Source organism: Callospermophilus lateralis, unplaced genomic scaffold (assembly GCF_048772815.1).
Source record: "Callospermophilus lateralis isolate mCalLat2 unplaced genomic scaffold, mCalLat2.hap1 Scaffold_84, whole genome shotgun sequence".
Lineage (NCBI taxonomy): Eukaryota > Metazoa > Chordata > Mammalia > Rodentia > Sciuridae > Callospermophilus > Callospermophilus lateralis.
Genome location: NW_027516477.1, coordinates 4,465,866 through 4,491,938, shown reverse-complemented (window position 1 = coordinate 4,491,938; position 26,073 = coordinate 4,465,866). Strand labels below are relative to the sequence as shown.

Below are 26,073 nucleotides of genomic sequence, written 5' to 3'. Positions count from 1 at the left end.
GCAGTGATGATTAAAAATGTTTATTCGTAGAACTAAGACTAACTGATGGGTCTAAGGAAAATAGTAGAATACATAATGTCAACCTGATCTGACAATGTAGATACTGTGGAATATTTTAAAAGGTAAGAGGCACTGGAAAAAGCATACAAAAATGACAAATAATATATGAAAGTATATGAAAAATTCATAAGAAGTATATGAAAAATAATAAATCCACTTATTTCCTTATAGGTAGACTATTGAGTAAAAGGATATTATTTAAGATTAGATGCTGCATGAAAAAGAGGAAAAAGGAAAGAAAAGGTTATTAAATCATTGTAAAGAACCATTAGAAAACAGCATAAAAAAAGAAAAAAAAGTGAAGGAGGCAAAGGTGTCATTCAAAGGTACAGATACAATAATAACCTTTAAATGAGCTAATCTTTTTTAAAATTTTTATTTGTTCTTTTTTTGTTATACATGACAGTAGAATGTATTTTGACGTTATCATGCATACATAGAGTATAGCTTCCCATTCTTGTGGTTGTACATGATGTGGAGTTACACTGGTTGTGTATTCATACATGAACATAGGAAAGTTATATCCAATTCATTCTACTGTCTTTCCTATTCCCATTGCCCTCTCTTCCCTTCATTCCCTTTGCCTAATCCAATGAACTTCTATTCTTCCCTCCCCTCCTTATTGTGTATTAGCATCCGCATATTAAAGAGAACATTCAGCCTTTGTTTTTGTTTTTGTTTTGTTTTTTGAGAATGGCTTATTTTACATAGGAAGACAGTCTCCATTTCCATCCATTTACTGGCAAATACCATAATTTCATTCTTCTTTATGGCCAAGTAAAATTCCATTGTGTATATATACTACATTTTATTTCTCCATTTATCTGTCAGAGGGCGCCTAGGTTGGTTCCATAACTTAGTTATTGTGAATTGAGCTGCCACAAATATTGATGTGGCTGCATCACTATACTATGCTGGTGGGAGCAAAGATACACTCATACATTGCTGGTGGAACTGCAAATTGGAAAGTAGCATAAAGATTCCTCAGAAAATTTGGAATGGAACCACCATCTGACCCATTACCCCACTTCTCGGTACATACCCAAATAAACTTATCTTATTCAGCCTCGTGCTTTGTCGTAAGGTTTTAAGCATATGAGGAGCTATAGGGTAATAAAAACAAAACAAAAACAACAACAATAAAACAACATCAATAAGTTGCCCATCCTGACAGCTTTTACAATTATAGTTGAAGCATATGGTTGAAGCTTCCTGCACATTCTCCATGGATCCCTTGTCTCTGACCATCCCAAGATAGTCACTCTTTGGAGTTCAATTCATCATTCTCATCCAAAAGCAATAGGTTGTATTAAGATAATTAAATTGGTAGTCTTACAACTTCTTTTATTCCTAACATAGGCTTTCAGATTCATCCATGTTAATTGCGCTACTTCCCCAGCTCTCAGTGGACACTGCTGTCCTTGGGTGCATGTTGGACATTGGTAGGGTTGTCACTGTTTGTTACAATTTCAGACTACAGATATTATGGCATTTAGTGGGTGGGAGGGAGCCGAGCATCTTAATATCTCAAAATATTCAAGACAGTCATGAAAAGTGAAGATCCGGGCTGGAGATGTGGCTCAAGCAGTAGCATGCTCACCTGGCATGCGTGTGGCCCAGGTTCAATCCTCAGCACCATATACAAACAAAGATGTTGTGTCCGCCAAAAACTAAAAGATAAATATTAAAAATCCTCTCTCTTTAAAAAAAAAGTGAAGATCCTTCTCTTGTTCCACAGAACTTTCAGATAACTCAAAAGATATTAATTTATACCAAAAAAAATATCTGAGTGTAGAACTCTAAATTGAAGAGTTTGTTTTGTTTCATTCTGACAAGTTTTAAAGGGTCATCGATTTTTCCCCCAGGAATTTAACTACCACATAAATCATGAGAAAAGTAGGTTTAGTTTTATTCAGATCTTGACAGTTATAAACCAATTCAAAAAATTAAGTCATCAATGGCAACTCCACTCAAGGTAATGAAAACAGACAACAAAACATTCATATTAGTGTGTTCTTGTAGCTGCTGCGTTCATAATGATTCCATATACGCCTACCAATATGACTACTTAGCCCTGTTTCAAAATGTTGTGCAGAGGAAAATGTCATCAGGGATGACTCTTCTTGCCTCTTAAATCCAAACCTATTCATCTTATACAGGTGTCAACAGCTAAGCTGTGTCTATCAATATTGTCATACTATGCATGTACATATTTAATTAAACTTTTTACCCAAATTACCTTCCTTTATTTCTCCATTATATTACATTTAGGATACAATACTATTTTTATAAGTGATGTGTATAGATAGTTCAAGACTGTAAAAAAAGGAAGGATAAAATATTGGTTGTAAAAAAGGTACATTAGGTTTGATAGAGCAGAAAACTACTGCTAAATATAGATTCACTATATTAAGACAATGCAATATGTCTTTCAAATTTCCTTTTAATGGAATCTGTCACCCTCTTAGTTTTTTTTCCTGTTACGAACAAAAGTGCTACAACAGTCTTGTCTGTTTTGTCACTCATACAAAAGTCAATGCTTTGTAAATATCTTGAGTATTATTTAATACAATGCTTCCCAATGCACAAAGTTGTTGGTGTGCTTAATAAATCGTATTGATGTTTTCCTTCATACTTCAAGCTTTCAGTGTCTTAAGAAAACTTTCTTTACATCCAGGTCATATGTATAGTCTCTTATTTTTCTCTATTTAAGTTTTAAATCCTTGCTGTCAGGTTTCGTTTCTGTGTGTGTGTGTGTGTGTGTGTGTGTCTGTATTTCTGACAATTGATCATAGGGGTGCTCTTCCACTGAGTTACTGCCTCCCAACCCCAGGCCTCTTTATTTTTGCTTTGGATAAGTCTCACCAAGGTGTCCATGCTGACCTCCTGAGTAGCTGGAATGTGTCACCAAGCCCAGCTCAAATTTGGTTTCTTAATTCACATGGATTTTATATTTGTATACATGGGAAGTTGAAATTTATTTTCTTTATTTCTAGAGAGACAATCAATTATCCTGGTACCATCATTCCCAACCTAATGTACGATGCAGCCTCGTATATATCCAATTTCCATATCTGAGTGGTCTATTTCTAGACTCCCTAGTCAACTTCCTTGGTCTATATGTCCCTAAAAATATCACAATCTCTACTGCTCTAGTTTTAGAAGTTCTGACAAGGGCATGTACAGTGTTCTGAAAAATTACCTTATCTATTCTTAGTATTTTATTCCTCCATATATATTTTAGAGCTCACCAACTTCATTGAAAAAAAATTAGAATTATTAGTGAAACTGCAGGTTAATCTAAGGAGAAATGGTATCTTTATTACATTGCTTTCCTAACTGTGAGCATGAGAGTAGGGTTTCTCAACCATGGCACTAATGGCTTTTGGAGTCACAGAACTCTTTGTTCTGAGAGACTCTCCTGTGCATCTTAAGATGTTTAGCATCAGTCCTGTCCTCTACCCATGAGATTCCAGGAGCACCTTCACTCCTAAATGTGACAACCAAAATGTCTCCAGACGCTGCCAGATGTCACCTAGGAAGGGAGGGAAGTACAGAAGCACACTTGATAGAGAACCACTGCAGAGAATAAATACTTTCATGGTCTGTGACCACTTTAGTGATTTTTCTTTAGTGATTACATACCACTCAGATCAATTTTCTTTTCCCTTTAGCCAATCAGAGAAGGTAATTATTTTACAAAACTGTGCATTTTACATAAGTTTTCAAATTTATAGGCATAAAATTATGAAAAATAATCTCAGTTCCTAAAGTTTTCTTCATTATGTATTACACCTATCATTTCATTTCTAATTACCTTTCATTCGTTTTCTTTTTAAATCAATCTTACCAGAATTCAGATTCATTTACCAGTTTTAAAACAATGGCTTTGCTTTTAATGATTTTCTTGTATATTTTTTCTTTCTTAAATGTATTGTTTAAATGTATTCTTAAATGTATTTCCTTGTAGCTGTTACAATCATGATGTCTACTATTTTTTCTGCTTCTTAGCTTCCTAGTTTTGACAGTTTATCAACTTTCAATTTCTCATTTTAAATTATAAGTAATTCTTTTTTCATTTATTTTTTTATTTGTTATAACTAGTTATACATGACAGTATAATGCGTTTATGCACTTTGATATAACATACATAAATATAGTATAATTTCTCATTTTTCTGGTTGTACATGATATAGGATTACACTGGTCATGTAATCATATATGCATATAGGTTCAAAATGTCTGATTCATTCTATTATCTTTCCCACCCCAAGACCCCCTTCCCTCCCTTCACTCCCTTCTATCTAATCCAAATTACCTCTATTCTTCTCTAGCCTGCTCTTCACCCTCTTGTTGTACATAAACATCCACATATTAGAGAAAACAACCAGCCTTTGTTTCTTTGGAATTGGATTATTTGTGTTAGCATGATATTCTCCAGCTCCATCCATTTACCTGCAAATGCCATAATTTCATTCTTCTTTAAGGCAGAGTAATATTCCATTGTGAATATATACCACATTTTCTTTATCCATTTGTCTGTTGAAGGGCACCTAGTGATAGTTTGAGTTGTTCTTTACCTATTTCTAAATAATTCTTAATATTTAAATTAACTTTCATCCATGTGCTACTCAGAAATGTGTTGCTTTATTTCCCATTATATATAATTATATACAGGAGTATTTTAGCTAAATTCGACTTCAAATTATCATTTTAACATGTTCAAGGATCTTTGCAAAATACAGATTCCTAGAAATTTTAATGAGATTTCTGCTCTGATGATGGAAGTGGTGACACTGTATACAAGTTCATGATGTTGAAGCAAATTTGTTGTGTGTGTGGTTTCATAGTGACACATTGAGTCAGTGTTCTTTAAACTGAGAGTTCCAAATCACTATTGGGGCATGAAGTCAATTTGATAGGTTATGACCAGCAGTTTTAAACTAAGAGAGAATAGAAATTATCAAAGTGAATTTTTTTTTCACATTTTAACAACTCTGACATTGAGTAGCTCACACAATGAACAGCATGATATCATTTAATGACAGTATTTTTGTTTCCTAGTGGCACCAAGAAATAATGTCATATCATAATCAAAAGTGTCTTAGTTATGATAACATACAGTATGTATACACATAATACATTTTCTAGGTCACATATGCATTTCTTACTATGGAGAGCAGTCAAAAATATTGAAAAATACTGAAGTACATAAGTCAAATCTTTCATGTCTTCACTAAATTTTTGGTTCTTTCTATCAACTAGCAGAAGGGGATCTATAAAAGTCTACCATTAAAATTATGATCTGTCAATTTCTACAAAAAATTCCATCCATTTTTGATTGGGTGCTTTGAGGTTTGTTATTTGATATTGACAAGTGTTTTATATTCTCAGTAAAATGAACCTTTTATTTCTATAGTACCACTCTTTATGCCTAATAATGCTTTTGGTCTTCATGTGGTTTTGTTTTCTTGATTGTATATAGCTACAAAAACTTTTTACTAGTATCTGTTTCAGACTTTTTAATTTAATTTAATTTAATTTTTATTTTTTGAAACTGCTGGGACTTGAACCCCAAGGCTTCAAATCCAGGATCTCATGCATGCTAGGCAAGCACTCTACCACTGAGCTACACCCCCAAATCCCCTTCTCTAACTTTTACCTGGTTTATGAAACACATTTATACTTTCTGTAACTGAAGAAATGTTGGTTTGGTTCCTACATTTTATTTTGCAGAGTATATACTTTTTTTCTGTGTCATTTACTTCACTTTTGTCATCTACTGAATAAGGTAAGTGCTCTAATTCTTTTTTCTCTGCCATGGTTTGAATCATATGTCCTCAATCTCTCCCATCAGCTCCCAAACAGTTTTAGACACCTCTAAAACATTGACTATTTTCTGTTTCCTCTCTTTCTGCTTTTGGAATTCTTAATTGTTCACAATGGAACTTATCCTGTCTTCCATGTCTCCAACTAAACATGAGAGACATGAACCACTTTGTCATACATTCTATATTTTGGTTCACTAGCTACTTCTGGTTTCTGGTTAGCTTAGCATATTTTTCACTACAAACTGTTCTCTGACACTTCCAGAAAAATATGACAGGGTGGTTCCTCACATTTACTTTTGTTTCTTCTAAACATCCCACTAAACTAGGAGACCAGGAATTTTTTAAGAAGAAAAACCCATTAGGAAAAAAATGAATGAGGCAACAAAAACAATTTTTAGAAGCTAGAAACATATGGGCAAGTGGGAATTGATTTAACAGACTCCAGAAAGCAAATGCCTAACAAAGCAGTGTGAAAGCAAAAAGGCACCCCATTTATACCTTAGGACACCCAGAAAAGGGGGGGAATTGGTAAGACAATAAAATAATGAGAAGAGGAGAGTGTTCAAAGTCTATTTTAAAACAAAAATTTTCCAAACCTGAATACCCCTATGTAGAAGAATGAAGCTGAAGCTAGATCCCTATCTCTCACCCTACACAAAAGTCAAATCACAATGGATCAAAATCTTAGGAATTAGACCAGAAACCTTGCAACTGAAAGAAGAAAACATAAGGTCAAGTCTCCATCATATTGGTGCTGGCACTGACTTCCTTAACAAGACCCCTAAAACTCAAAAAAAGTAAAACCAAAAATCAATAAATGGAATGCCATCAAATTAAAAAGCTTTAGAAAAGCAAATGAAAGGATTAAGAGAGTAAAGAGAGAGCCTACAGAATGGGAAAAAAAAATCTTTGCTAGCTAATCTTCCTACAGGAGATTAATATACAGAAAAAAGAAACTCAAAAATCTTTACACCCAAAAAAACAAGTAACTGAACCAATAAATGGGCAAAAAAACTAAACTGAATTTTTTTTTAAATTTTAATATTTATTTTTTTAGTTGTACACAATACCTTAATTTTGTTTATTTTTTTTTATGTGGTGCTGAGGATCGAACCCAGGGCCTCACACATGCTAGATGAGCATTCTACCACTGAGCTACAACCTCAGCCCAAACAGAAATTTTTCAAAAGAAGAAGTGCAAAGGACCAACAAATTCATGAAAAAATGTTTAACATCTCTAACAATCAGGAAAATGAAAATCAATCAAAACTACACTAAGATTTTACCTCACTACAGCAAGAATGGCAATGATCAAGAACATGAATAATAATAAATGCTGGGGAGGTTATGGGGGAAAAGGTACACTCATACACTGTTGGTAGGTTTGCAAAGTTGTACAACCATCTGGAAAGCAGTATAGAGATACTTCAAAAAAACTAAGAATGATACAACCATAGGACCCAGCTATAACACTCCTTGGTATTCATCCAAAGGAACTAAAATCAGCATACTATAGAGATATATCCATTTCTCTTTTATAGCAGCACAATTCACAATAGTAAAATTATGCTATCTACTCAGATGCTCATCAATAGATGAATGGCTCAAGAAAATGTTATATGTATGTGTGTGTGTGCACATGCTACTTTTATTCAGATATAAGAAAAGTGAAATAACAGCATTTGAAAGTAAATGGATGGAAATGGTGAAGATCATGCTAAGTGAAATAAGACAGAATCAGAAAATCAAGGGTCGAATGTTTTCTCTCCTATGAAGCAAGAGCAAAATAACAGAAAGAAAGCAGTGCGGGGGAATCAGATATCATACATATATAAGGAAGATCAGTGGAGTAGAACAAGGGGGAAGGAGGAAGAAAGGGAAAATTATGGAATAAATTTAACAAAATTAAGTTACAAACATATATAAATGTACCAAGGGGAATTTCACCTTCATGTACTAATTGAAAATAAAGAAAGAGTGAAAGGAAGATCAATAGAGTAGATGAGGGGAAAAAAAAGGGGGGGGAGAAGGGGAGGAAAAGTGAGGGGGAATGGAGATCATAATCAAATTCCTTACATTTTGTCAAAAAGAACCCAAATACAATGTACAATTAAAATGCTCTAATTTTAAAAATCCAAAATTTTTTGCAGTTTTCCAGATTCCCTCCCCAACTCTCCACAGAAGGACAATACCCACTCAGCCACAATTCCCCTATCAGACACTTAGAGAAAAAATGCAAGATTAGGGCCTAGATGCACCAAAATGGAATTTACCAACAAAAGAGACCAGCTACATCATCCTACAGTAGACACCAACCACAGCTCATAGCTCCCATCAGCATTTTAATTGCTCTTTTTTTGTGGGGGCAATACCCAAGATTGAACCCAGGGGTACTTAACCACTGAGCCACTTCTCCATCCGCCCCCTTTTTTTTTTTCTTAAGTGCCTTGCTAAGTTGCTGAGGCTGGTTTTGAACTCATGGTCCTCCTTTCTCAGCTTCCTGAGTCACTAGAATTACAGGAATGCTCGACCACACCCAGCAACCCATTCTTAATATAAGCAGATATCTAAGATCACCACTCACAGGATTCATCTTCTAACAAGAACTAAATCTTAGAGGAAGACAGTGCAAGAAATAGAAAAGTTTCTTTAAAAAATCAAAAAATTTCCAGAATATAAGAAAGGATCTATTTTAAAAATCCATATATTAAGAGATGTACAATTTTTTAAATGAGCACACTCATGCAATTAGAAGAAAAAACAAAACTCGATGGTGAAAATTAAAAACTCAATAGAAAAACAGGAGGAGTTGAGGAAATTTCATAGGAAGAAAAAACAGAACCTAGGGGTACCTCTGGAAAAGAGATCGCCAGCACAGCAAGGCCCAGGAAAAGGATTAGGATTCAGAATAGTTTAGGACTTAGACAGCAACACTAGAAATTATAGGAAAATAGAGTAAAACCTTCAGACCTCGTAAGGACTATTATTTCCTCCCCAAGAATTTTTTATCCAGCCATTAATCAAATGTCAGGATTTTTAAAGACATTTCAGGCCTTGCACAGCTTGAAAGTTACATTTCCCATGGGCCTGTTCCTAGGGAGCTAAGAGAAAATATGTACCCCCCTCCACCATCAAGAGCGAACCGAAGAGAAAAACCTGATATCCAGAAAAACGGCAGCCCAACAAGAAAGAAAAATAAAGGTAAATCCTCAAAAAACATAGTAAAGAGAAATGCAAGGATACAGCTGTGCAGTAGAAAGGGCAACCAGAATGGATCAGCAGTACTCAAATGGATCCAAATGATCATTCTGCAAGAAGAAACAAGTGGAATTATCTGTGCATCTGTAAGTATCTCAGAGAAGTTGAGATTAGAACAGAAAATAAGAAGTAGAGCTTAACAAGAAATAAATACACAGAAAAGTAAACACAGGAATAAACATATTAAATCCAGAGTAAAAAAAAAAAAAAACTGTGCAAGAAAGAAGTAATCATGCTCCACTGATGGCTCAATGAGTAGGAGTCATAATAATGAAAAAAAATAGTTATTTTGCATGAAAATAACTTCATTAAATTAGTGTGATTGTGTGGGTCCAGGAGAATATAAGAATAAATCACCTTCTTTCATCTTAGGAAGCCAACAAATATTGTTTAACCTTAAAAAAAGAATCAAGAATTAGCATTAGTAGCCTGTTATTGTACACATACAAGTAAACAAAGAATTAACTACATAAGTAAAGTGGTTTCTAGTAAAAGGACTAGAGGGAAACAGGAGAAAGAATGGAGATTGTTATAGTTCTTAATTTTTTTTGTGACTACATCCAGGTTAAACCTCAATAAAAATATCAAAAATACATTGATTATTTTCCAATTGCTCTGTTCAGTCTTCTTTAGTATGCTTAATTCCTTTTAATTGTCTATCATATTAAACATACTTATTTTCAGATTTTGTCAGACAATTCTCTCATCTGGAATTCATTTCTTATCATGCTGTTTATATGGCTGTCAATCATGGGAGACCCTTTTCCTGGGAACTCTCTAATATTGGCTTGTGAGCTTATCTTTGGTGTGGTTACATCTGTGGAACACCTGCAGGCCTTTGGTCAGTGTTCTGCACCTGCTTCTTTCACATGCTCCAGTTGTATTTACAAACTAGGACCACATCCATGTTAATAGCTCAACAACATTAACTGAGATAGCATTATGGGTTTCCAGGTAAAATAGAGTGTATAAGCCTAGAATGTGCTTGGGTAGAGCACTTGCCTAGCATGAGTGAGATGTTGGGTTCCATTCCCAGCTCTGGGGTTCCAGGGGGATCTTTAAGGGAAAAAAACCTGGAGTGAATGCCTTGACATGTCTCCCTGACCCTTCTTCAAGGTGTAGGCACTCATTCCCTCAGCTGCACGGAGTGAGTTCTGTGACAACTGCATCCCTCTCTTGGAATGTGGAACAGTCCTCTGCTAAAGGAAGTTGCCTCCCAAGGTTATACGTGTCCCTGGAGCAGCCTATACCTAGGACCAGTCTGGTCTCCCGGCATCTATGGACATCTCCAGAGGAGCATCCCAGCTTGCAAGTCCCTACAGGATGAGCTCCAAGGCAATGGCATTGCAGTTCAACTCTTCCCTCTGTCCTCCTGCTCCCGGCTCCCTTCCCAGGGTTATTCTTTTTTACTTTTTAAAAAAGTTGTAGATGGTTATAATACGTTTATTTTATTTGTTTGTTTTCATGAGGTGCTGAGAATCAAACTCAGTGCCTCTCACATGCTAGGCAAGCACTCTACCCCTGAGCTACAGCCCCAGCCCCCAAGCTTATAAGAGTTCCTCTCAGCCCTTAGAACCCACCCCCAATAAACCTCCTCCAGTACATCTCAGAGTCTCCAGGTTTATTTCCCAAGGAATCCACCTTATAAAATTCCAACCATAAATTTATATGAGTTCTTCCTCATGGTTATGAATTCTAGTGAAAAGTCCCATACCCCCACCCCATCCGCACCTCATGCAGAGCTATTAAACAGAGAGCTTCCTCATTGTCCTCCCGGGCTGGTGCATGTGATTATTTCAGTCTGCCCTTTCATTGAAAGTGATGTTTTTTTTTTTTAGGAATTTATTGAGTTTAAATTTATTAAATTTAAATCTGTTTACAAATTCCTTGTTGCCTTTAGAAAAAAAAATAAAACAAATTTCAGTGGAAGGCCCTTGACTTAGTTTCTAATGTCCTCAAATAATGTTTTTTGTTTTTTTTTAAGGAATTTACTTTACTCTGGGATTTTAGCTTCCTCCAACTGCCTGGTGCTGGGCAAGGATATTGCTATGGGCTAAAACTTATCTTCCCCCAAATTCATAAGCTGAAACTCTAAACTCCGGTACTGCAGAATGTTGTCTGTATTTGGAGACAGGGTCTTTAAGGAGGTGAATAATTTAAAATGAAGTCATGACAGTGGGCCCTAATCCAACATGACTGGTGCCTCTAGAGAAGGAAGAAATTAGGGCACAGACACACAGGGAAGATGGTGTGAAGACATGGAGAGAGGACAAACAGCTATGAGTCACGCAAAGAGTCTCAAAAGGAAACAACCCCACAGACACCTTGATCTCCAACTTCAGGCCTCCAGAATTATGAGAAAGTAATTTCTGTTGTTTAAGTCACTGAATTTGTGGTACTTTGTTGCTGCCGCCTGGGCACACTAAAACAGCCGTATGGACATCATAACCCAAGCTCCTCTTACTGAGACCAGCAATCTTTCCCCACTCTTTCCACCCCAGGTCAGCCTTAGCTTCTACACAGATAGCATTAATTCACTTTCTATCCTTTGGAAGGTTGGGTAGCTGCTGGGGGTGGCAGACAATCTGTACAAGATCAGTGATGCCCTCTCCTGAGCACTCCCGTACAACCAATGTAGGAGGTCTGGATTTATTGTCCTACCCTGCTGCCTGGTCATCACCTGCCCACTTAGACCCAAATTCTTCAAGGGGACAGACTGTTCAAATTCTTGACATCCTGTGTGGATGTCACACAAGAAGAGTGTTCTTCACAGACAGGCAGAGGTAATCACTAATGATTGGATGAATATGTTCCCCCGCTGGAAGGAGGGATGGGTGTCAGGCATGGAGAAAGGTGGAAATGAGAAACAGCTTATTTTATTGGAATGAAAGAAGGTTCTCTCCTTCCCTCTGACTTCATCTGCTCCTTCCAAATCTCAGTGCTCCTATATCTCAGAACATGGCACAGGACCCAGCAAAGTCATCTCCTGTCCAGGAGGGCCTCCTACAGACATTCACCTTACAAAGGCAGTAACCAGAGGATCAAATCACAGTTTAGCACAGGAGCAGACCAGAAAACCCCTTCTCATTCAACTGGCTCATAAATATGATTGGAAAGAGACTGAGAGGCAAAAGGGAAAGACCTCACAGATCTCCCAAGAAGCCTCCACCCTTTTGGACCCAAACAAAAAGGCAGTATGCCTCACGTGGAATCTAGCCAGGTTTGTCACCCAACTCCCCTATGCCCCCACCATGGCTGTGAGGCAAGGACACCCTCCTGCTAATGTGCCCTGGTCACATTTTTAATTATATGCTGTGTGCAGAATGCAACAAGAAAGGAGGCAGAACAGGCAGGCAGCTGCTGAGACCACGCCTCCACTCCTGGCTGGATACAGCAGCTCTTTGTGAGCTTGGAGACTAGGGAAGATGTGCCTCCAACAAAGGCAGGCAGGTGAGACCCTGTTAATGGAAGCCTGGATCTTTCAGTCCAAGTGGCAGTGAAAGGAGAGGGAAACACCAGGGAGCCAGTAGGGAGCAGAAAGGAGAGAGAAGGAGTTCCTGCAACATAGCCATTTACAAAGTTGAAAATTCCATCTTGCAGTTTCCATCTTTGCTTCTACTCACCTGAGAAAGCTGCTATTCCTTTGAATGCCACCTCTATTTGCAAACATCAATCCTCAAACTGATGCACCCAGGGTAGCTGAGGAATTCATCAAAATTGACTCCATTCTGGGCAATATCTGCAGGCCAACTGTGTTAGGACTGAGAACACTGACAGAAAGCAGAGGCCCCAGCACTGAGGAGTGTATATTAGTACAGAAAGCAATATTGAGACAATCCAAGTATTGTGCATTGAGTGTCTAATCTATGGTGTCTGTGGGGCTATAAGGGAAAGGGGGCTTCTAGGAAGAGGTGATCTTTCATCTTAATTTTGAGAAATAAGTAAAATTTGCCTAGAAAATGAGGGTGGGAGTCAGGAGGCAAAGATGTCTGAGACCAAGGAAAGAGAAGGCATGAATAAAAGGGCAAAGAGCAGAGTGTATATTTGGGGACCACAAGATGCATGTGTGAGCTGGAGTAGCCATAAGTTGGGGGGATGGGAGGAGATGAGTCCAACGAGGAAGAAGCAGGCAAGATAATGATGGGCCTCACAGGAAGCAAAGGGCCAGACCAAAACAACTGCTTCAATCCCCAGCACCATAACAACAACAACAACAACAACACCGCTCCTCATTTCATGATGTGCTGTCAGTAGCTAGCAGCACAGAGGGTGGCCAGCACAGGATCTTTGATGACTTGAACACAAGGGTACAAAGAAGGAACCCAGAAGTGCAGAAAATTTTCATGGTGAGGTTCTCAAACCTCATTTCTGCCTGGTCCTCCCTCTTGTTTCCACCTCTCAGAAACCGCCTCCTTAGTTATCATTCGAAGAACACACTTACAGGGAGCAAGTTATCCCACTAAACATCACCAGGATGTGGTTCACAACTTCCTGGCCACATCCCCCAACCCGCTCCCTCATCACCCGGATCAGCAGCAGCAGGCCGACATTCATGGGGAGGTTATTCCTGAAGATTTTTAACTTCCATTACACTTCATACAAAACAGCAAAAGCAGTCACTTGTGAAGAAGCCCAGGCTGTTTAAAAGACCAGAAAAGATAAGATACTACATCTAGGACTAGAATGGCAGCCCAATGGTAGAACACTCACTTTGCACATGTGATGCACTGGGTTCAATCCTCAGCACCACATAAAAACAAATGAACAAAATAAAGGTATTGTGTACATGTGCAACTAAAAAAGATTTTTTAAAAAAGGATACTATATCTAACAGTAGGAAAAACTGGAATGTATATATAGGAACCACACCTGGACTTCTGTGTTTACAGAAAATGTCTTGCAGACCCCATAGGGCACTGATGAGAAAGGTTGTCTGTGGGGAGCAGGAACTGAGAAACAGAGATGAGCACCAAGTATTCATGGTCTTGTGAGGTTTTTATCACACGTATACACTGCTTTTTAAAATAAACAGTAAATATGAGACCAGCAAACAACACAAAGGATCATTCTACAAGCAGAATGTATGCTGCAGACTTAAGTCTTTGGTTCATGGCAGCATTTCAGAGGTAGAAGCTCTCAGGCATAATAGATCAGGGGGCTTCACAAACTTCATTACCAAATGGAGGAAAGAACAGAAAGGGAAGAACTGTGAGGAAGAAAACAGGCAGTGTAATAGATGAAAATCACTCCGAGGCCTGAGGCCACATGGATGGGGAGGCCTCTTTAAGGAGGAATTCATGATGTGAGACCCTGGAGATGCAGAGCTGTATCAAAGGACATGGGCTGCAGTCCTGACAAGAAGTAAAGGTTCCCCAAAAGAGAGGGCCAGGTCAGGTTGAACCTTTAAGTCCACTATAACTATATTCAGATGTTACACTTGGGGTCTCAGAAAGACCCCGGGAGGTCTTGGGCTTTTTTCTACCTGACAATGTGTCTGCCAGGTGAAAGAACCCTTTCGAAAGTTGCCAGGCATTTTTTGCTGCATGTATGAACAAGTCATGTAATTTCATTTTATCCACATATCAACTCTTGGCCTCACATTTTAGAATAAATGAACATTATTCTATCATTTTTAAAGGTTAAGAATTTATACTAAAATTGAATAAATTATTTATATCCCCACATATAAAAAGAAAATCACACCTTTCAAAGATTTTTTTTCAAATTCTTAAATCCACTGATGCACTCAATTTTTGAGTGGGTTTTTTTCTGAGATGATTTTGGTCTAGAGTGCTTTTCTTTAATGGAGCTATGTATTTTAGAAAAGCATTCCCCTGAGAATATTTCAAATATATCTTCATTTCCCACAGAACAAGCTCTGAGTGCCTAAAAATTAACTTGTACTCAAACCTCAAAAATTGAATCAGAATATATTTTCCTCAATCATTCTAATAAAGACATCAATAATGTCAAAACCCTGAGTTTTGAAACTGAACTTCTGTTCTCTCTCTAGCCTCATTATTAAAACAGATATTTTCCACAGTTGTTCATAACAGGATTGCCATTTTCCATGCTGCCTGCCAATTATAAGCAGAATCAATTTTAAAACCAAACTAGGCCCTGTCTGAAATATTCCAAGATGCATTACCATCTGGTTTTATATCAGCATTCAAACAGGCCAAAATCACTGTATTACCCAGGCTTATCAAAAATAGTTCACATATCATTCAATGCACTTTCAAGTCACAAACTTTGAAAGTCCTCCTAATTTTTCAAATAATTTATCACAAATTAACTAGCAATAGGTCTTTTAGTAATTATTCTTTTGAGGAAACACAGCATACTAAAAACATTTACAAATAAATAGAAAGTGGCAATCCAGTAGGTAAGATAACAATTCCCACTGATCCGAGTAGATGCGGTTGCCAGACACTGTCCTGAGCAAGATAATTTCCACAGGATGACCTGAATGTCTTCAAAAACTGTAACTGAGACCTAAGCCTGGCACCTAAATGTACATTTAGGTACAGTTTATCATTTTCCAAGAAATATTTTCCTTCCAAACAAGTCTTTAAAAAAGATTTTTTAATATCTCTCTCAATTCATTTATTTAACAATCTGGACTATAGATTCCACGCAAAGATAGACACTGGGCATGCCCCCAACTTTTTATCATCCAACAGTAGAAAGAAGCCATGAACATAAATACTACCCACTTCTCTTCATCATGATTAACACTCCCAACCAGCCACACACAAACACACACACATGACATACACACATGTATGTGCATCCACAGTAGCACACACTCCAAAGACATTTCTGACACACTGAAGCATCACCTACAGTAACCTGTAGTAATTCTCTTATTAATGCTATTTGTTTCAACCTGATAATTTTACTGGATAGGACAGGGATTCACCAAGCCAGTTTTCCATTTCATTTACCTCTCTGTCAACCATTCCCTTGGAAAATAAAAGATTGGGGGGCTCTCTGGGACACTTAAAAAATATAGATATTATTGTCACTTCTGAAATGTAGAATTTTTCTTTAGACACTGACTCAAATATAACTTCAAAAGTCAGTTACATTGCTTAATCCCTATTTATTTTCTTTCCATTCTAAACTATGAAGAGGATTACAAAAAAAAAATGATCAACAAGTAAATTATTTTAAACATTTCACATTACAAATACATTTAGGAATCTAGAATGAAACTAACAACTCTAACAACATAGAGATCATACACACACACACACACACACACACACACACACACACATATACACACACTCAGAGAAGCTACTCTGTAATGCAAGTGGGGGAAAACTTTATCTTCTTAATTTTTTGGTTTAACTAAACCAGAAGTTGAAGACAACTTAAATGTACTATAGAAAATAACACAGCTCATGACATTATATACCAATGCCCATATGTTCTAGGCAAGAAGTTAGAGATTTAAATACTTGCTGTACCAAAGGGGTGATATCCAGTTTAAAAGAAAAGGAAAAGGAAACTCTTTGCCCAAAGCAACATCCTAACTCTGTAGGCACTATGCAAGTTTTTTTCCTAAAGGAAATGGACCAACATTTTTAAGATAACACAACTGATCAAGTATAACAAGTGAAAACAAAATTTCCTCATAATTTTTCTCTATTGTGAGATTTAAGTATATCAAATATAACAATATTCTCCCCAAGGAAAGACTTGCTTTTGATTTCTTCACACTCAGGTCTTCATTCAAACACCCACAAAAGTAATAACAGCTCTACTGGGCACATGCACAAGTCTGAGTAACTATTATTTCATCTGTAAATCACCTCCCTTCATTCCATTCCTCTTCCTTTACATATGTAAATTATGGTGTCTGATCCAGAGCTCCCTACCAGCCACCACAACCAAATTACCCTCCAGGGACATCAATGGGCTTGTTATTCTTGTTTCAGTATTTTTATTTAAAGGGAGGGAAGAGGAAAGAGTGGCTGTTTTCAGGAATCAGAATTCCTCTTGATTAAATTTCTGGCTCACTGATATTTCCTGAAATGCACTACCCTCTGCTTCTAAATGTTTGGCTTTTCTAGAGCCAAGATACAATGTTTTAAATATAAATTGTTTCAAGTAATATATGTCTAGTTTTGCAGGGAGCATTTGGTCAAATTCTAATATTTCCTCTTGGGAGCCAATCCCTTTCAACAGCAGATCCAATCTGACAGAATAGAATTTTAAACAACACACACAGAGCTATAGTTTCTGATGTACACAATTATTTTTTTCTCCTACTCTGAGACAACTTGTATGATGCTGATCACTTGGAATACAGATCTTATTAGGTAATAAATTTATCATAAAATGTACAAAATACATACTTCTTCTCCCCATCATTAAAAAAAATACAAAACAGAAAGCATGGATTCTACTAAGGTTGAGCGGTAGCTGTCACTACTTGGGTTTGTGAATCATTGCATGATTAATAAGAACAAATAGCACATGCACATTTTCATAGGCTGCAAATGTTGATTGAGAATACACATACCACAGGGCTTCCTAGTCCCCAAATGAGATTATCTGTAGGCAGAAATTGTTCCATTTTCATAGTTTTCCTTGATTTTAATAAAGGATTATATTTCTGTGGCCACTGAAAACTTGAGAGAAGACCCTCCTATTTTTTTCTTTCATTAAAATGTAATATGATCTTATTCCAAATTTTATGCAAGATATAATTGGTGGGGGCAGAGAGAGGGCTCATTGCTATATTGCACTCATCTTGTTGCATCAGACTCAAAAGCTCAAGGATATATATTTGTCACATGTCAGTCCAAGCTAAAGGCATCCACCAAGAGAATATATATTTTCACTCTTCAGCTGGCAGCCAGAATCTACTTCCACAAACCAGCATACTGATGAAAGCCAAGGTTCTCAGCTTTGCTTTCCATTTCTTTGTCATAATTCCTCTTCCCTCTGCAGAGAAGAGAAGCCATTTTACTAATTTATAAGTACCCTGACGATCCAAACATCTAAAAAAAATTTACTCATCAATAACAGTCAAGTAAAAGAAAAACTACATCCCACAGGGTTAGAGACAGGCAACACCAGCATGTATTGATCAGCAGACTCCTGATACTCACTGAAGGCAGCTACTGCAAGGACCAGTGTGACAATAATGGAGAACCAGGATACCCACAATGCCTTCTTTCTGTAGTTCTGAGCTTCATGAGGTTTCAGCCGGGTGCTGCTTTCTAGTAAGCCTGACAAAAACAAGGAGAAAGGATTCCTTATTAAGAAACCCACAGCCAGAGCTACAATTTCTTATCCAAAGATTGCAAACTGACAGCCCATGGGCCAAGATGTGTTTTGTTTGGCCCACACTGTGTTTTCACAATTAGGAGATTTCACATAAAAAAATCAAGCATTCTGGCATCTCTTGAGAAATCACAGGCATTTGCAATATGAGGCATGTATTTTCTGCAAGGTGATAGCAGCTGTCCTTTTTAGAAAAACTCCACAGACCCCTACCACTCCCTGATATCACACCAGATCATTTCCTTGCCCTGCATCAACTCATGTCTCTCAAGCAGATGCTGCTCCATCCAACCAGGTCCTTCCATCAGAAAAACAGTACAACATTCAATCATTCAGGCTCCTGGGCCTGTGGGTACTGATTTGCCCTGACCCAACAGCACAATCCCATCTGGAGGACTGGTTTTACCCAAAGCAAAGAATCCTGTACTACAAAAGCCCTCACCACACCTTCTGACAATTAACAGAAAGAAATACCCAATTTGTTTTTCTTTAACTACAACCAACATCAACCCAAATTACATGTCACATTTTTTGTCCTCCTTCCTTTGGACCAAAAACACATCAAAAATTCTCAGAATGTTTAAGTGGAGTAAAACTGTTCCACTTAAATTAAGGAGGGAACTTCTTAGGTAGGACATGTGTAAGACAGATTTTATTTTTGTCTCCTGTTTTGCACATTGAGAGTCCTTGACAACAGACATCTGTGACAAATCCCAGGCAGTGCCCAAGCTTCACCTGCCTTGGTTCAAAGATTAAAACATCCTCAGTGTGATCCTGATTTATATTTCTTTGTTCTCCTTTGAAATAAGTCATAAGTGGCATCTCTTAGTTACACAAACAATCAAATTTTCAGTCATGTGTTCTACCCAAGCACAAGCTTGTTTAAGCCATTCTTGGCTAAATAACCCACAATATTCCTTTTAGAGATTGAGCAGCCTTATCACACCAGTTCCAAATAATGAAGGAATTGGTAGCCAAAGCTCAGGCCTATTTGTAAAATATCACAGTGTGAGATATATCAGTCCCACACATCGCCTCTTATGTCTGACCAACCATCACATGAAGCCTTTAGCTGCTATGGGGACAGGAAGGGTGTGAGACTTTACCTTACCTATGATAAAGGGCATGGCCTACTTGCCAACAAGAAGACAGGTTAACGGGGAAAAAATGCATAACAAATGTATTTATTCAGAGTTCTAAATGACATAGGAGCCTGCAGAAATGAAGACTCAAGGATTGGGGGAAAGCTAGTATTTTCATGCTTAGATTGGGTGAAAAACAACCATAAAAAAATGTGATTACACAAAATAATATGAGCTAATGGTAGTAAACCAAGTATGGAACTCAGCAAGGACTGTCCAGATTCTTCTTGGTATCTCTCCATGGCATTTCTTCCTCTTGGGTGTGGGGCAGGACCCCTTCTGGAATGAAGGTCATATGATCTGCTATCATAAGACAAGGTACATCTTGTGGCCACATTGAATTTCGGTTATGATCAGCTGTGATGCAGAAAGGTGGTGTGTGACACGGAAAGGTGGCAGGCAGAAATTAGAATAATACTGCTTGGTGTTATGGCTGAGTTTAGGGAAGAGGAATCTAGTTTCTGTGACCTGCCTTGGGGAAAAAAAATAATTTTGCCTTGGAAGAGAAGGGGAAACAGGAGGAAGAAGGGCAGAAGATGGTCAGAAGACATTTTGCTTCTAAAGGTCCTTCAGAGGACTCAGCATGCCAAAGTGCCATATTTGGGGTATCATTTTTCTGAGCCCAAATATTGCCCAAAACCACATCCTGTTCAAAAATTATACCAAGGACCCTGCTAACACTTCTTTTCTGTTTCATTTATTTCCCAGACCCAAGTATCAACACTCAGCAAAGCAAGGGGCAGTGTCGAAAAGGCTGCTTTATGACAGCCCAGAGGATGTTTAAATGATTGAAACCTGTGGGCTTATGTATGATCAAAAGAGAGATGAGAATACAAATGGCAAGTATAGGCACCATTGCCATCATCTCACTGTAAAAGTCTCCCCAAAACCTCCTTTACAAATGCACTTGGATGGGAAAAAGACAAACCTTCACTCTTGTCAAATTCCACCCTAGGTATAGGTGATTACAAATGAAAAGACAGCATATCCCTTTGTCTCTTCTTCCTTAGCTACTGGAAAAACACCCAATTCTAATTGTTAACTATAAACACCCTGGTCTCCAGGTGAAGTCATAACCTAAAATAAGCAAATCCCACATACCCCAATAATTTTTTTTCCTTTTCTCGAATGATGGAAAAATCTTCCTCTCCTCCAAGCCAATTGATTTTCAGGAGAAGTAAAGCTATAATGTTTAAGTATTGACTGAAATAAGCAGGTCATTTGGTAGGTATATGGACAGGAATGATTTCAAGATGCTGATCCACTGGGGGCAAAAACAAGGTTTCTTTTCAAAGCAAATTTAGTTTTACAAGAGGCACAATCATGATCTGAGTTTTCCATTCTGCCATATAACATTTTTTTTCTTCCAAAGCAAGTTGGACTCAATAATATACCTAATTGGACCACACATATGGACCCATCCAAATACCTCACCCACCAGTGCTCCCCTGAAAGGAATTTCAGATGACAGTGATATGGGCTGAACTGCCTGCCAAGGTGGCAGTTGGGTGTTCTTATCAGTAGGTCTGGAGGTCCCTCCCGAGATCTGATTCTTGGTGTGCGTTCCCCACAAGATTTAAAAAAAAAATTAAAGATTATATATATTTATTGTATACATGGTGGAATGGTTCAATCATACTAATTTACATTTGCATTAACTACTTCATAGATTTTTTTAAAGAGAGAGAGAGAGAGAGAGAGAGAGAGAGAATTTTAATATTTATTTATTTATTTTTTTAGTTTTTGGTGGACACAACATCTTTGTTTGTATGTGGTGCTGAGAATCGAACCCGGTCCCCACGCATGCCAGGCAAGCGTGCTACCACTTGAGTCACATACCCAGCCCCTTTTAAAAATTTTTAATTGAAGTAATTGCAATGGGAACACTAACCAAAAGAGGAAAGACTTCCCCCATTTCTGGCCAAGTTTTCTTTATTTCAAGCTTATTTTTCCCTTTAAAAATGTAGCCAAAACCAAAAATGGAAAACTTTGTACTACTCAAAGAGAAGTGGAACATGAAAACTTAACAACCTGGCTCATAAGTGAATAGTCCACTCAGGTTCCTGGACACCATGTTGGATGCATATGCACTCACAAGTTACAAAGATGTGGTGAGAATTCCTAAAGTGCTCAGGAAGCTGTGCTTCAGAGGTCTTCAGAGGTAGAAGAAGGCTAGTGTGGAAAGGCAGAATGGGCCAGCAGAGCAAGCAGGGCTGGATTCTCCCTACTCATGCTTGGCCTCCACATCAGAATTTCTAACTCCATTTAAATTTCACATATTTGGAATTTGGTGTTCTCTTCATGCTAAGCATAGGTCTTTATTAATGAAGAACCAATTTCTTTGCCGAGGTGGATACAAATATAAGTGGGAGGTTTAAGCCATACTAGTATCAATTAGTTCCCATTGCTTTCTTCTAAGAGTCTATCAAACTTTAATTATCTGCAGGAAGGGGAATTTTTATTAAATAGGAAACTAATGAGAAATAATAAAATATATTACTCTTTGGTTAAACCACACCCTAAAGTTTGGGACGGAATGATGGGAAAACACTAATGGAGAGAAAACTGAGCATTCAAAGTGGGAGGTAGAAATGTTTTAAACAAACTTGGCCTATTTTTTGTGTGTGTGTATTTAATTCCTTTGAGGTCTTAAACCACAGAGCTCTTGCTCTCTCAACCACAAGCTCAACCAAATGGCACTACAGTACTGACATTCTGAGATGGCAAGGTGTCTAGGAACTAGCCCATGTCACTTCTAAAGGCAAAATGTCTTCAAAATTCCAACACAGAGATTATAAAGCAATGCTTTTATTTCAGTGTGAAGTGGTCCCCAACAGGGTCCAAATAGCTCAGAAGAATGTTAGGATAAAAGAGAATACCAAATATAGGTACACATCAAGAGTATTCATCCCCTCAGATTCTACAGGTATGTAGGCCCAGAAGAAAGCCAACCTGGCAGGGCTGAGAGCTGCAAAGCTACCAACTGCCCAGACTTCTTCTTTCCAATCCTCTCACCATTAGGAAAAAGTAGCAGCACTGGAACCATTCCCAAGGGATAACAAAAATTGATATTGGAAAGATGAAACCCCACATGAAAAAAAGTAACACAAATACAAAATATCACAATAATCCTCCCCAGGTAACCTTCTGATTTATATATCTGAAATGACTCACTTATCATTAACTCTTTGCTGTCGGGAGTGTGTCAAACAAAAGAATGTCACATTGACTTTCAGTTAGCTCTCAATGGCACACGACACTGGGTTCTTGGGGGGACAGGATTCATTCTAACAGAGAGGCTGTGTGTGATATCTAATGCTGTCACACAGTGATAGTTTATGAACAGTGCATGCTTTCAGGCTACAATATAATAGAAAATAAAATTCAGTTGACCACTGTCAAATAACCTTGAGAATAAATTCAGAAAGGCTTTTTACACTTGAGCATGTGCTGCAAAATTATGCTAAATATTAACTCACCCTAGCACTCCCTCCACCATAATTTTGTGGGGTGGGGAGAAACAGGCCTGGTGGGCAGAAACAGGCCATTTCTTACAGATGACCCACCTTGCTACAAAATTAAGCTCAACATAGATTTTTGTGTTTCTTCAAAATAAAAAAAAATAATCCTACACTATTAATTACAGAGGGGCAAAGGTAATTTAACACACCCTGTGGTAAAATGTTAAGTTTTGCAGGGTGCTGGTAATTCACCAGTCGTCAGGTCTCAAAGGATATCTAGTTCTGTGAGAAGAGGGGGAGAGACCACAATCTAGGTGCTGAACTCATTGCAACCGGAGCAGCTCCAGTTCCTGCAGAGCATTTCTAGGGATTCCACGGAAATCACTGTTTCCATTTCACTATTTCACATGCTATAGTTTAGAATTTCTAACGGAGAAAGATCGTGCATCCCAACACAAAACGGAATAAAAATGTACAGGAGATACTAAGAATAGGACAGAAACCTGCTAAGACTAAAATATATAAACCCTCCAGAGCCGACAAAATAAAGCTTCCAAGAAAAGGGGGTGGAGGTGCAAAGCGCTGGCTCCCCATGGAGGACCTGGCTGCAAGAATCCGATTTTGGCCACTGCGGTTTAACCGTTGATTCTTTTCAAGGGGTCCAATTTGAAAGCAGCAAGAAACAGAAAAGGTGTAAATGCAGCCAAGAGCTGGACATTCTCCGCAAGGAATCCAAGTCGAAGGAAATGAAAAAGGGATGGAGGAAGACGAAAGAAACGCGGGAATGAACAGGAGAGTCCTGGCGTTCCATGCGGGCAACTCAAAAAGGACATTGGTTGTAGGTCAGAGGTAGAGTTCGGCCTCTCAGAGTGTTTGCGGAGTGTAAGGCCAGTGTCCTGGGAAGGATTCTGAAAGGGCTGGAAAGGCGCTCTGCGGAAATTAGCTTCGATGGCTTCCATTCAGATGAGGTTAGTGACCCAAACCCCTGCAAATATCTCAACCCTCTGCCCCCTCTCCACACAGCAGGGCTGACTAGGGAAACCGGGGTCCCGGTGAGGGCGCCGGAGTCCAACGGCAGTCCTGGCCGAGATTCGCTTCCCTAGTCCCGGGGGTCACCGAGAAAACACCTCGAGGCCAAATCCTCAGGAGGAAGTTTTCCCGGGTAGCCGGCGGGGGCAGGATAAGGATCTGGAAAGGGGACGTAAGGAACCCAGGTCCCTCCGAGATAAGCGGGCCCTGCAGTCCCCCGGGAGCGCTCAACGACGAAGGCAAAAAGAAAAAAAAAAAATGAGAGAAAGAAACCGGCTACAGCAAACTTTTCCAGCGGGCGTCGGAGGGGCTGGGGTTGGCTGAGAGAAGGGAGCTCGCCCAGGCGGGGTGGGCCTGCAGCCGGCTTCTCAGGGTTGCAAAAAGGAGCCGCTACCGAGGCAGAGACTAGCGTCAGAAATGCGACGCACCGCGGCTCTGGTGGGCGGAGAGACGGACAGACAGACCGCGTGGAGAGGAAGGGAGGGCAGGGACCACGGAGTGGAGGTGCACGGGGGCGGGAATGGGGGGCAGGTCCGCAAGCGGCGGGGCTAGCGCGACCGGCGGCGGAGGCTGGGGCCACGCTGTCGCCGCTGCGCTCCGCTCCTGGGGGCAGGCGTGGGTGACTGGGACCCGCCCCAAGGCGCTGCGCCTGAGCTGGTGCACGGAGGTCGGTGCACAAAGCAAGGGACCGGTTCTGGTCAGAAGAGCGGAAGATAGAGGGGCTACTGGTATCTTTGGAAGAGGCAGGCCGCTTGGGTAGTACTTAGCGAGGTCGTTACAGGGGATGCGACCCTCCCGTGCGACGGATTGGTACCCAAAAGGACCCTTCAGACCCAATTCCTCTGCCGTCCGCAAAGCCAGCTGCAGCTCGGGGACAGGAGAATGAGCAGCGCCCCACATTTGGCATCTTTCTTTTCTGGAGCCTTACAGGCTTCGGAGACGAACCGGGTTCCTGCCTGCCTGGGCCACCACACTCGCCATCCATCCCGAGAAAACGGGGTTCACCTGCCCGAAAGCCTGTTTGTCTCCTGCTTTTAACTCCCCCTCTCAGTTTCTCTCGAGCACCAACTTAGCCAAGAGGTGGAGAGAGTCTGATGGACCAACAGCGCTGTAGAAAACACTTGGACCCCACTGCTTCCCCACTGCGACCTGTCACTCTGTCTTTCTCAACCTGTTCCCTCACCAGCTCATTTCTCCCTCTGAAAATCCTCCTAAAAGTCTCTCCAGCCTGCCCCAGTCCCATCCCTGTTTTCCACCTCCTATCACCCGGAGCTGGTACCCCTGCGCGGTCGCACTGGTCTCCCCAGCAAAGCCATAGTCTAGTCCACGCCCCGCGGACACCTGCTCTCTTGGAGACCGGAGAGGCGCAGAGGAGAGCCGGCGGCTGAACAGATTGAGCTTGCATTTAATGGTATCAACATCCAAGCTCTAGAGTCTAGATTTCATCTTTAGGTTGATATCAGTTTCCAAATTTAATCTGAGTACTCTAAATTGCGAATTCCTCTTTTAAAGGAATGTGCCCTGTTTTTTTTTTTTTTTTTTTTTTTTTTTTTTTTTTAAGAGTAACCGGTTTCCTTTCTCATTTCAGCTTTACTTGTGATCGAAATCAGGGTGGAATTTAAATGCCTTTGTGATGAAGTGGAAAAATCACAGAAATGAGGAGAGTCTCATTTTATTGTTGTTAATCAGTATCAGATAGGAGTTGATTTTGATTTCCTTTATCTTTTGACCACTAATTTCTTCAACTACAAACTAAGAGTTGATCTAGGTCATTTCAAATGTCCCTCTTGCCCCAAAAGAAAAAGGAAAACGCTATGATTGTTTGACTTTAAAACATTAAAAATTTCTACCCACTAATCCTTGTTCTGTCCTCTGAAGTAGACAATCCTTCAGATATATTTGCAGACACACTTCTCTCTCTTTCTCTCTCTCTCTCTCTGTCTCTCTCTCTCTGTCTCTCTCTCTCTCTCTCTCTCTCACACACACACACAC

General features: G+C 39.2%; 1 protein-coding gene across 1 annotated transcript in view; it reads right to left on the bottom strand.

The window, feature by feature from the left end:
• Positions 1-24,981, bottom strand: part of LOC143386821 (transmembrane protein 163a-like) — a 191,665-nt gene extending 166,684 nt beyond the window's left edge. The window contains exons 1-2 of the mRNA XM_077108499.1: positions 24,510-24,981; positions 18,275-18,394 (exon numbers count right to left, since the gene is read on the bottom strand). Of these exons, the coding sequence (XP_076964614.1) occupies positions 18,275-18,394; positions 24,510-24,981 (592 nt within the window). The remainder of the gene's footprint in view (positions 1-18,274; positions 18,395-24,509) is intronic.
• Between the last annotated feature and the right edge of the window lie 1,092 nt (positions 24,982-26,073).